Below are 12,645 nucleotides of genomic sequence, written 5' to 3' on the forward strand. Positions count from 1 at the left end.
AAAAGCGTCACAAACTCAAAGGCCACCTCAGAAGGCTCCTGTCAAAGCAGCTATTATTTGCTGCTTCGCTCCAGGGCTCCTCAGCTTTGGCAGGTAATGGTTCAGTCACTGTGGACAACTGACCCCAAAACCTTTCAGCTCCCGGTCAACCACCACGTCATCGAGTTCCGGTGGTCTTGCTTGAATCCTGACAGGTCAATCAGCCACTATGAGTGCAAATTCTATTTCGTCAATGAACTTAGGTATGATTTATATAGAAGAAGATTACAGCAGATTATATAACGTATAAAGATGTAAAAAATGAATGAAATGGACAGTGGCTGCTTGAAGTCCAGTTGATCATAACATATCACTGATATTGTGGCACGCAAATGTATGTCTATGATATGTGCGTTCAGAAGGTTCAAAAACAGTGTGCGATTTTAATATCCTCTCTCCGGGACTGCTAAACGGTTGCTCTTCTCTTGAATCAGAAAAACTGAGTTTCGCATGAATCAAAAAGATTCTCCAAAACGTATGCCACTTGTTTGCTTTAAAAGGCACAGTCTGCTTATTATAGCACTCTGCAATTTTTTGCAATGACTCAAAAGGGGAAAAAATTAGGAGTCATAGTTCCAGGAAAGCTGTCTCAAGTAGGAGTGGCCAAACTGCAGCACGGGGGCCATTTGCGGCCCACAATCCACTTTCCGGTGGCCCGCGGCTTATCCGAAAAATGACATTTGACATGGCCCATAAGGCTAGAGGAGGAGGGCAGAGTGATAAAGGAGGGTGTGGTTCACATAGTGGACAGCTTTTCTAGATATGCAAAGATACAAATAAACTTATTTATATTTAAGACTAAAATAAAAACACAATTTTGCTGCAAAATACTGGGAAATAAATATAATTCAATTTTACAAGAAAAATGTGTTTCTTTCGCATTCTGCTGTGTCAAGGCCCGATTTATGAAACATCCTCAAGTAACTGTTTCAAAAATTGGTCATCTTACTACAGTTAGCTTTTGTTTTGGTTCTGATTGTGGAGATGGGTTTTGGCTATTGCTCATTGCAGGGGTGGATCTAGTGAAATGGGATACAGGGCCGTAGGCCACCCACGAACATTAAAAAATCCGAAACAATTTGCCTCATCAGATTCAACAGAAAGCTGTTCACAGTTTTTCAAAATAACTAGAAAATATAAACAATATATAATTGCTTCCTTGACTGATTTTAACTTAACTAATTTAAATTGCCTCTTGCATCCATTTTTTTTAATGTGGCCCTCAAACGGAAAAGTTTGGACATCCCTGTTCTAAATTGTCACAACAGGTTGTTTGTTGTGACGCAAAATAGGCTCACAAGAAATAATATGTGTCCATTGTGCCCGTTTGCCTGAACGACAGACGGAGAGATGGCGTTTCTCACAAAGGGCATCTCGCCGCGTACATGGTGCAGTGGCCTAGTTTGCGACAGGATCAGGGCATTACTCTTAATCCACCAGATAGATGACATTTGCATACACACGCCGGCAAACAGCACTGAGAAACCCAAAATGGTGGGAAGTGAAAGACAGAAAGTAAAATCAGGAAATGTGAAAAGAGGATCAATAAAAAAAATCGATACATGCATTCCAACGTAGTGGTACAATGGGCACACACGTGGTCCAGTGTCATGCAACATTTCCACGGGATGCACTTCCATCTGATTGCATCTTAATACCCTTAGTCCGTGAGCGTGTACAGTGAGTGCAGCTTGTGTACCAAGCATGAGACGGCGCTCGCAAAAAAGAGAAAAAAGATTAAGATCCTTTACAGAAATACTGTCTATCGTCTTCCATTCGTTTCCGTTACGTCGGAGATTTTGTCAGGCAGCGTTTTAACATTTCCAAAACATGTTGACACAAGCATCCCGGCAGTGACAGTCTACGCCTCAACTCTCAACACAGCCTCAGAGCCCCCCGCTGTTGATATTAAAGCAGGCACGGCACGTCACACACACAGTGAGAATAAAGAGATGGGAGAAACCCCCAAACCTCTGTCCTTCCTATCTCGCCACATTATGAGGACGTGGCAAGAAGCCAGCGTAGAGCAGCGAAGAAAGTGATGGCGAATGAGAGGAGGGTTAAAGGAAAAGGTAAACGAGGAGACCAGGTACAAACGCTTCCCGCCCTGCTGGAATCTCCTCTCGCCCTCGCCGAAAGAAGTCTGGGACCATCACCGTTTTGATGGATGACCGGACCGTTACAGGCCGACCCGGCAACTTACACACGGGACAAAAGGGCAAGGGGAAAACAAGAGTGTTTGTTGATGGGTGTGCTTTTACTGTGCTCTGGGTGACCGTGCAATCCTAACACTGTCTCAAGCCCATTTATTTTTAACAATATACAACAAAAAAAACCCCAAAAAAACAGAAGCACAAACCGCTTAGGTTAGACTACAGGAAAACTGGACTCTTATAGATGAATGTATTTTCTTTTTTGGAACTTCCAATGGTGATAATCGAAATGGCATACGCTAAGTAGTCATTAGTGGTTCATTATAAAACAGGCTAATTTGAATTGTACTGTATAGATAAAAGCAAAAGAAGAAACATTTCCCTTGGTAAATTGCATTAGGGGGTTACAAAAATAGCAATAGGATTATAAGACCACTAACATTTTACAACTCAACCACAATGCTACAATAACGTAACATTGAAAAAAAACAACAAAAAAAACTTCACTACTGTGCCATCTGACGAACTGGTGGGGCACTGTCCCACTGACTTTTGTTTGTACATTTCCTTTTACTACATTGCCTTCAACGATTATCACACGTTACAATTACGCTAACAGAAGCTGTAGCTTTAGCATTATTTCAGATGCAGGGATAGTTCCCAGATGTTCATTCATCCATTTGTCTCTTCCCGTACTGTCTTCTGCATCCCCCGACTGCACCTCTCCTCATATCTCTATTGCTTCTTTTACGTCTTCATTTTTTTCATCCGAGGTCTCAACCCAAATCAGTCAATCCGTTATATCGCTAAGATTACAAGGGAGGAATCCTCACAGCTAATCTTCAACCTGACTCGCTGACATCGTGTCTATCAAAGCGTCGCCTGTAGGCAATGCGATGTTTTCAAGCGGCGCATCTCCTTTTGCAATTGCTTTCGTTTTGTAACACTTGTACTTTACAGAATGCTGGTGTGTTCATTTCAGAGACCCTAAAAAACATTGTCCATCTTTTTAAAACTAATACGCATAGAGCGGGAGGGCAGAGAAAAAAGTTGAGCAGCAGTTTGGCTGGAATTTAATCACATTTCCTCGTTAACTCATTCACTGCCATTGACGAATTTATTTGTCTTTTCACAGTCAAGCCACTCAGTCCCGGGAACTTATTTATTATTATTATTTTTTTTTTTCTATTTTTTTAAAACGTTAGGCTAAAAGAGGGTCTGAAAATGTCTGGCGGTGAATGAGTTCAAGATGGAAAGGAGATTTTTGTTTTTCTCCTGACATTGGGCGCTTTTCAAGATGGCACGTTCCCTTCTTCCCAAAGTATCTCACGCACTTTCTGACCACCTTTATCGTCTCTTTCTTGAAAGGATTTGATAACTAAATAGTTACATGATGACGTTCTTAAAAAGGTAAATGAACGAGTCAGGTACTGCACATGTAAGATAAGCCTTGCATAAAGATATGAATTTTGACCAATGATAACAGTTTGTACACCAGCTTTTAAGATTAGAACAGTGAGTCTCAACCAGTGTGCCGTGGCACAGTCATGTGCCGTGACAGATCATCAGGTGCGCCGTGGGAAATTATCCAATGTCAATTTTTTGGACGAAAAATATCTCTTTTCTAATTAAAATCACAGTTTTGCTAATTTATTCATGCCAAACATGTATCGTAACAGGCAAAACATTGAAATGTTCCACTAATAATGACCCCGTATAGCAACTTTTTGTGAATCGTTTTACTCAGTGTTGTGCAGTGAGATTTTTTTTTCGATGTGAAATATTTGCCTTGGCTCAATAAAGGTTGAGAAACAGTTGACTAGAAACCTGCTAAAAATGACCAGCACTGCAAATAGAAATGGTAAACCCTTGGAATGTGACCAAAGCAACTCAAAAGTAAACCAAAATCACCAAAACATTTTTAATATACAGTAATCTTAAAATAAAGTGTATGTAAAACTAGAGTCATGCAAGTAAAAAAAACCCAAAAAAAACACAGTGATCTTGTTTAGATGATGCTCAAATTTGAGGATAATCTTTCTCCTGGGAGATGAATAACTTGGTTACTTGAGGTAGCGTGTCGACATCACATCCTAATACTTGAACATGGAAACATGCATGAAACTAATAACTGGGTTGCCTTAGCAAAAAAAAAAAAAAAAAAGCATGTTGGTCGGACATGAACAGGCGGATCTCTCACAAACACGCGTATCAACGCAATCACACAAGCGGCGGCGAAATTATCTGATCTGCCATATGTGGTCTGACTATCCGTGCCAAGTAATACCGGGATGGACAAAAACAGCTGGCCTCGCATCAAGCCTGCTTGCCAACATATACAGATAAGCACACACTTGAATCGCGCGGATGTAATATCAGAAGCAAATGCGTTCATTCGGGCCAGATTCATACATATGAATTTTTGACACGCTGTACCCGTGAGCCAACACGAGGATGTGTTGCGAATTTGAGAGCACTCACAGTCAGCATCGGCGAGGAAGAGGAAACTGAGGAGGAGCAGACCCGGGCTGGCAGAGTGCATTGTGGGATATGTCGACACATGCATGCTGTATCCTCCGTGAGCTCACTGCCTCACTGTACAACAGGACGATGGAGACAAGTCCTCACAACCTGCATGGGGGGGAAAACAAAGGAGAGAATGCACTCATTAGGATTGTTTTCTCAAACACAAATTTTGACAGGGAATATAATGTGGGAGCGCGCGCACTAGGGGTGGGAACGATAATCGGTTTTCGATGCATCGTTCCGCGTATTGAAAAGATTAGGAATTTAAAAGTTTCAATAAGAAAACTAAAAGCATGCGCAAGTGATTAAGTGCGTTTGCACGTCAGATGTCTGTGCTAGGCTAAGCTAATACGTGACAAGATGGCGGAACAAGCAAAACCTCATACGAGCGCGGCGAAGTCAACGTGTGGAATATAAATCATCGCTCTTTCTTGAGTTTTTGTTCTTTTAAAAAGGTACCAATGTTTTGCAAGGACTATAAAATGTAGTGATGCGTCGGAATCGGAATCGAATCATAGGCCTCTGAATCGGAACTGAATCGATTCGTGGGCTTCTGAATCGGATCAAATCGTGAAGTACCCGTAGATTCCCCACCCTAGCGCGCACATACTTTTGAAAGTGTGTGGTTTCCCTCTAGGCCTCACACTCCAGTTATGCAGCTGCCTTCCTCTTCGCACTTTATCAGGACCTTACATTGCCCGAGGTGTGTGCTAGCCTGTGTGTGCGCGTGTGTGTGTGTGTGTGTGTGCGTTTGCAAAATAGCCGCTGAACTTCAACCAACAGCCAACATTCTGCTTCAAAACATCACTCATCCAGCTAGCTCGCGAGAAAAAGCCTCAATTTGTTTGCGGCGGGTTTACCTGCTTCACAAGCAGCACAACATACCACATTTCGGTCAAAACAATCTGATTGATGAAAAGGAACAGAGGATGCCGAGTGGGAGGGACGCATGCTGGCAAGGAGACCGATTATGTCGTGCGTATTGGATTCGAAGCGGGGCCTGCTTTTTTTTTTTTTTTTGCAATCATCCTTTTCGTCACACACAAGTCGGTGTTGCTGTGACTCTGGCTTTCCTGCATCACATATTTAAACGCATCCAAGTGATGCCCTCGATCGCATTATCCCTCAGTCAGTCAGTCAGTCTGTCCGCTATCAACAAAGTCGTCTGCGACTGTCTGGCATCAGTCGAGACGGGCGACGTCTTGACTGTCACAAGCTCAAATCGCATGACGCGATGCGACATGACGGATGAGTGTTCCTCTCCAAAAGACGACAGCATTGAAGCGAGAGTCAAGAGAGAGTGAGCAAAAAAGAACAAAATATATCTTGATTTATGCATGTTTATGCGTTTCTCCCCTCAGTACGCTCTAAAAACAGTAAAAGAATAACAACATTTGGGGTCAAAAATGAACCGATCCACTAATTGGGTTAAATTGACCCACTTCCTTGTGCTGTTTTGTACAAAACAGCCCGATTTTTTGAGTTGCTTTGTACAAAATTACCCATATTTTGGGGTAGAAAGTTGGGTCAAATTGAACCAAGTGGTGGATGGGACCATTTTTGACCCCAAATTGTGTTATTGTTAACCCAGCTGTTTTTATAGTGGAATGAAGTTATAAATTGGGGCATCTGTATGCATTGTTGTTTACACTGAACTGTAACAAAAGTTTAACTAGATTTATTCTGGCAGCTGAGTGTCACGACTATTGTCTCTTACGGCACACCTGCATGAAAACACAATTTGTGCGCACTCGAATTTCAGGAACATATGGGAATGTGTGTCCAAGAAGGGACCATCATCTTTAACTGCAGAAACAGCAACGGCGCTCCGAATTCTATCCCCTCCTCTACAAGCTTTCTGATTAAAAAAAAAAAAAAAAAAAAAAAGAGAGAAAAGGGGGCAGGGAAGAGATCAGAGCAGGAGCCTAAATCTCTCAACCTCCCTGCAAGCCAACGCAACAAACTGGATTTTCCATTAGGTTTGCTCTGAAACAATTGCTTTGGGATAACCTAGATCCCCACCTACACAGATTGAGTCATCCTGGATTGTAGTACTACTACACTACCACAGCAGAATTATGATGGTGCACGGTCACAGACATGCATTTGTGCTTCGTTATGAGCCGGAAAAGCATGTCACCGGATTGTCTGCCAATGGAGTGATGTCTTCACTAGACCAGCACATCCATCCAAGATGAATCTTCCAAAAAGGGTCATTTTGAATTTACACTGGAGGTTTTGCCTAGGAAAAAGAGCCTGGATCGACAACAAAAGGGACTCCGGTACAATCCTGCAATTCAAATTTGTTATCTGATGATATTTTAATGACTGAGTTGGAAATTAGTAAAGCATCAGTATTATTATATCAGTACACAAGAGTTGTTGAAAACACACGCAAATTTGGTGATAATTGTTGGCTACTCGCATAATCCATTAATGCTATATTAATAAGTATGTAGTGATACTAAAAGACAAAGTCAACCCAAATATATTTTTTTCTGAATATGTTCAATGCAAGCCCACTAGCCTAAAGATGTCATTCTGATTAAAACTGCATTTGCGGAATGTGAGAAATTCGCCCGTTTTTAGCTAGCTCAGGGGGCGGCCATTTTGTCACTTCTTTCAGGGCTCAGATAACAACCAATCATGGCTCACCTGTTTTCTGAAGCTGAGCCATGGTTGGTCGTTATCTGAGCCCTGAGTAACTTCAATGTCATCTTCAGTCGACACAGGTGACAAAACGGCCGCCCACTGAAATAAAAGTGGGTGCATTTTGTTGTTTAACTTATATTGCACAAACGCAATATTAATCAGAATGCCGTATTTCAACTAGTGGGCCTTCCTAGAACATATTCTTGAAAGAAATATGTTTGGGTTGACTTCCCCTTTTAGTAAAAATTGGTACAGGATTCAGTTAATATTGCTATTATTGAGAAAAAGCTAGTTGAAAATGCACTGGTAAAGATTTTTGTTGAATTTACTCAATCTATTCAAGTGGTTGCACAAAATAAAATACTTTGGATCCAGATAAATTTTTCAGCAGATTCTACTCACAGATGGATCTGGATCCTGATACATTTTTTTTAAGTAGATGCGTAGTCTACTTAAAAAAATGCATATGGCTCCCGATGATTTTATTTTGTGAAACCACTTGACGAATAAATGACGAGGAAATTCAAAACACATTTTTTTCCCAGTGTGTGTTGTTCACAAGTTTCAAAAGCTAATTTGAAACTTTACAAACGCAATTCCATGGAACAAATGCCAGGGTTGTTAGAAATACTTTTTTGATTATCCACTGTCATTTGAAAGTATATTTTCTCTAATTACAGTCCCCATTATCTTCTGCAAAATGAAAGCAGACAAAAGACCAACATCTTTGTGTTTGTGTGTGTGGCCGCTAATCACGCCGGCTGATTTAATGTCACTGGAAAAGTCTGCATTATTTAGTATCTCACTTCACAGCGTGGCACGTTAATTAAAGAGCTTGAGATAACAGAGGGCGAGAGACAAATGGAAAGAGAGGGAGAAAAACGGAGAGAGAGAAAGAGAGAGAGCAGTCGACGTAAAATGGCAAACGGCCGCACAAAGAGGCAATGTCGGCTTGAAAGAAGACAGAAAAAGAAGAAAAAAGAATCAGCCAGGTAGTGGCCAGATGGTAGTCTGTGTGGTTGTTGTTCATTACCGAGGTTCTAACAGAAAGCCTCCCGCTGCGTCTAAGCTTGTGGATCGCAGTCGTGCTCAACCACTCACTTACATTAGTCCCTATCGCTCAATTATATACACTGTCTGTCTGGCCGAGCCTGCAGCCATCAGTCACACTTATCTAGGCGATGGCTTGTGACGGAACAAAGACTGGCCCAATGACAGTTAAACACATGTTGAGAGGAGAAATGGGAGGAGGAGAGACGGATGAGACAATATTGTGCAAAAAGTAGAAGACAAGTAACATTCACACTAATGGAAAATGTTTGTCAGGATGTCAAATGAAATCCCTTTGACTATTATCACAAACGGCAAATTGGCGCGGCTGTCCGATGATAGCCTCGTCAGTCTTCTCTGTGTTTGTGACAGAGCTGTTGAGTGTGCAGCTTAAAGCGGAATTCAACAAGGCATTCGGATAAATATTGCGTTTGTGGAATAAGAGTTAATCCACCCGTTTCTAGCCATCTGTGGGGGCGGCCATTTTGTCACTTTTGTCGACTGAAAATGACATCACAGCTACTCAGGGCTCAGGTAACGACCAATCGCGGCTGACCTGTTTTCTGAAGCTGATCCGTGATTGGTCGTTATCTGAGCCCTTGTGATGTCATTTTCAGTCGACAGAAGTGACAAAATGGCCGTCAGCTCAGATGGCTAAAGAGGGGTGTATTTTGTTGCTTAACTCATATTCCACAAACACAATATTAATCAGAATGCCGTGTTTCAACTAGTGGGCCTGATGGGAACATATTCTTGAAAAAAATATGTTTGGGTTGATTCCATTCAGGAAGGCCGAATGCGAGGCGAACTTCTCGGCCACTACCTCGACGTAAAAAAAAAGAAAAGTGGCCTACACGGCTGTTATTGGACAACAACTGCGTGGTTTGTTTGTTTGCAGCTGCGTGTCTCCAGTTTTTGGTCTATCAACGTTGGTTTTGCTACGATCGCTCGGTTTTCTTTCAAGGATGTTACCAGCATAAATGACGTAGTCAAGCACCGACCTCTTCCAAGATTGAACACCTTTGTCTTGTGCGTGCTGTTAATGTTCACGGACACGTTTCTCAGTGATCAATGAAAGATTTCTGAATCCACATCCAGATGTAATTGCGGTTGGAAAGTGCTTAACTTCTTTTGGAATCAAACCAAACCAATTCATATAGATCTCATTTAGACTTGGCATTTAACACTGAAAATCCCACTCGACATCCAAAGAAATTTCTTCTCATATGCCTTTCATCTGTGATTTTGCTTGTAAGCAATCACAAGCTGCTTTTATATGTACCAAACCGAAGCGTATTGGATTCAGTTTTCCGTCGACCGGTGCAAGATTACAATGACATAAGTGCAATTAAAAACGACTTTAAAGACGAAACCGGAGAGGGGAGGGTAAAGAAAAAGAAAGCGTGGGCGGGTGATTGGAAGCAGTGTGCGATTCGGCTGGGAACGCGACGGCGGAGCGCAGCTGCAACGGCGGCCGACAAAGATAGAGACTCAGACAAAAGGCCGATCCTGAAAAGCGTAGCTTAAGGCAAAGCGCGCGCCGCGGAAAAACAACACTCAGCATCATAATTTGATTTGCTAAAGCAAGGCTGAGACATCGAATGCAATTAGACACACTTATTAACTTATGCTATTCGCCATGTTGGAACAGTGGCTGACTGGCAGAAATGTCAATGTGATGACAATTTGGATTTGTTGCATCACAACAGGAAACAGGAAATCTCCGGGGCTGATCTTCCATTGAAACGAACGTGATGAGTGAATATTTACCCTATTCGTTCACCATGACGTTGCAGAAGCAGGAAGTGTCTATGTCCCGATGGTCGTGGGTCATATTTCTCCCATCCTTTTTACAATTACTCCTCATGCGTTGCTTCTTGAGTTTTGCAAATCGTAATAAGCTTCTTTAGTCAAGACAGCGCACGGTACGCTGCTTTCTGCCATCCCTTGCTGAACCCAGGAAGTAAACAAATCTGCGGACAAATGCGAGCACCCTCCTTATGTTTGTGCCGCGTGATCACATGATTGTGAATGCTGGCCGGTTGCGATTTGTTGTGATTGTTTTTGGAAAAGGTGGCTTTGTTTTGTTGCTTTTCAGTCTGTAACTCTGTGGTTGAATGCAAGTGGAGGCAAGGGGGCCGCATTAGTAATGTGAAAAGATTTCCCCAAAATGAAAATCTGTCAAAATTCAAAGATCGTCTTTCGTAGCCTTGACAACAGTATCTTCGGAAAGGTATTATAAAATAAAAGAAAAGTCTCATTTGCACAAGAAAAATATCATGCTAAACCTTTGAACATTCAAAGCCGTTATTTTATATATTTTAATTATATAAAATGTAGTTGTGGCAGATGTCATGGACATCCTATTTTCAAAAGATTGCGTTACTTTATATATTTTTTCCGCATCAGGGATATCTATATCGTTCATTCTAAATGAGTATTTTGCTAGTGATTAAAAGAAAAAAATAATTCAATCCATTGGCCATTTGGCAATTACAGCCTAAAGAGCGAAAACGGTGAACCTTAAATCATTTACGGTGTTTGGTGTGTCAAAAATTTGATGAACACATTTGTTGGATCATTCAATAACTGGAATAATACAAGCTGCAATCGAAGACGCCACTGACGGATATTACATATGCAGTACACATGACGCATGCTGAATGCTGATAACCTGTCAACTCTCCTTACACACACACACACATGCACGCACACGACACACACACACACACGCAGACTTGGAGCAGCCCCTGAGCAAGTCAAGAGCAAAGCATTGATCTTTCGAGGCACACAAGCCAATGTCAAAGTCTGTGGGGATGTCAGCTGATTACATCACCTTGTGACAGCTTTTAATTGCCTCCATGCAGGGGTGACTTACTTTCCCTTTGCACCCACAGCAAGCACCACTGCATTGCTCTCAGGTGGCTTGAACTGGCAGGTAGAAATAGAAATAGTCTGGCGGGTTGGCCAAATGGGCTCTTTCTTTCGAAAAGAACGAACATGGTCGAGAGCACGGCCTGTCTAACGCGTCGTCTGGAAGAGAGCAATGGAATTCACAGCATGGATGATAGTTAAAAAAAAAAAAAAAAACAGTCAAAAGTTACAGAACAGATGGTGAGAATTGTACTGCGGTGCCCGGTTACAGTGTACATTAAAGAGTGTCATGTTTCAAAGGGTTTATGAAGGGGTTGTCAGGAAAGTGTTGTTTCTTTTGACTGCCGCGGCTTCAAACACCCAATTTATAATGTATGATAATGCATTCTCTCTCATCACAGTTAGTCCCCCCCCCCCAAAAAAAATAAAAGCAGCGGCAGTGATTACATTCTGATTTTGCTGGATTCACTTGACACCTGAGGTGTACAAAACCACTTTTACGCTATATACACGCAAAAAATTAGCTTTAGTTAGCTTGTAGCTTGCTGCTGTAGGACAGCATCATTGCCATGTCACCCGTAGCTCACTTAGGTTTGCTAACTTGACTGCACATGTAAGCACATTTGGAAGCTGATCTACTAACGGGGCACAACCAAGATTGTGTCTGCTAAAAGTGCTAAATTGCAGCACAGTTCATTTGACATGTTGTGGGAGGAGCATATACATATAAGGTGATTAACATAGCACGTGCAAATTGGATTGGTCAAACCTGAGAAGTTTGTCGGCCCTTTTTAGTTGATTTTTTAGGGTTTAATTGTTATTATTTGTCCCCATTGTATCTAAATGGGCTTCAATTATACGTGAATTTTGCCTATTCATGGACCGGATTGTTCCCAATCCCACGCAAATGTTACGTTTTTTAAATGTGGATAGATTGGTCCATCTTCTGATCGCATTAGTGATCGGTAATCGTTTTTTTAAAAACCCTCTGATGGCCTCTAACTTTAAGCTCTAGGAAGATTTAGAAAAAAACATAAACTGAGTACAGGTAAGTCACAAAATAATACTTCCAGCATTAAATTAGCATTTTTGTTTATTTTTTTTTAGAATATTTTGGCCTCTACGCCATAGTTTTTTGTTGGTTCAGAATGAATAAAAAACTCCATTCATTTGTTATTTCTTTCTCCCGTTACACTGAAACGAAATGAAAGTGCACTACCAGGACAGATCTCTGACTCATAAACTTCCGCCTTTACCAAAAGTTCTCTTTACACAAAGTTTCATTAAACTAGCTTCAGCATGTTGCAATTCCTCCTATTTTGAAACGAGCAAATAGCAGTTTTGCCTCGGA

At 41.6% G+C, this 12,645-nt stretch overlaps 1 protein-coding gene across 19 annotated transcripts in view; it reads right to left on the reverse strand.

Annotated features, from left to right (window-relative positions):
* LOC147146356 (receptor-type tyrosine-protein phosphatase delta-like) overlaps nucleotides 1-12,645 on the reverse strand; it is a 197,779-nt gene that overhangs the window by 68,535 nt on the left and 116,599 nt on the right. For all 19 annotated transcript variants that reach the window (XM_086034659.1, XM_086034661.1, XM_086034658.1 and 16 more), the window contains one exon: nucleotides 4,674-4,823. In XM_086034659.1, the coding sequence (XP_085890785.1) occupies nucleotides 4,674-4,758 (85 nt within the window). In that variant the 5' untranslated portion in view covers nucleotides 4,759-4,823. The remainder of the gene's footprint in view (nucleotides 1-4,673; nucleotides 4,824-12,645) is intronic.

This window comes from Filicampus tigris, chromosome 6 (genome assembly GCF_054856515.1).
Source record: "Filicampus tigris isolate MCC_2025a chromosome 6, RoL_Ftig_1.0, whole genome shotgun sequence".
Taxonomy (NCBI): domain Eukaryota; kingdom Metazoa; phylum Chordata; class Actinopteri; order Syngnathiformes; family Syngnathidae; genus Filicampus; species Filicampus tigris.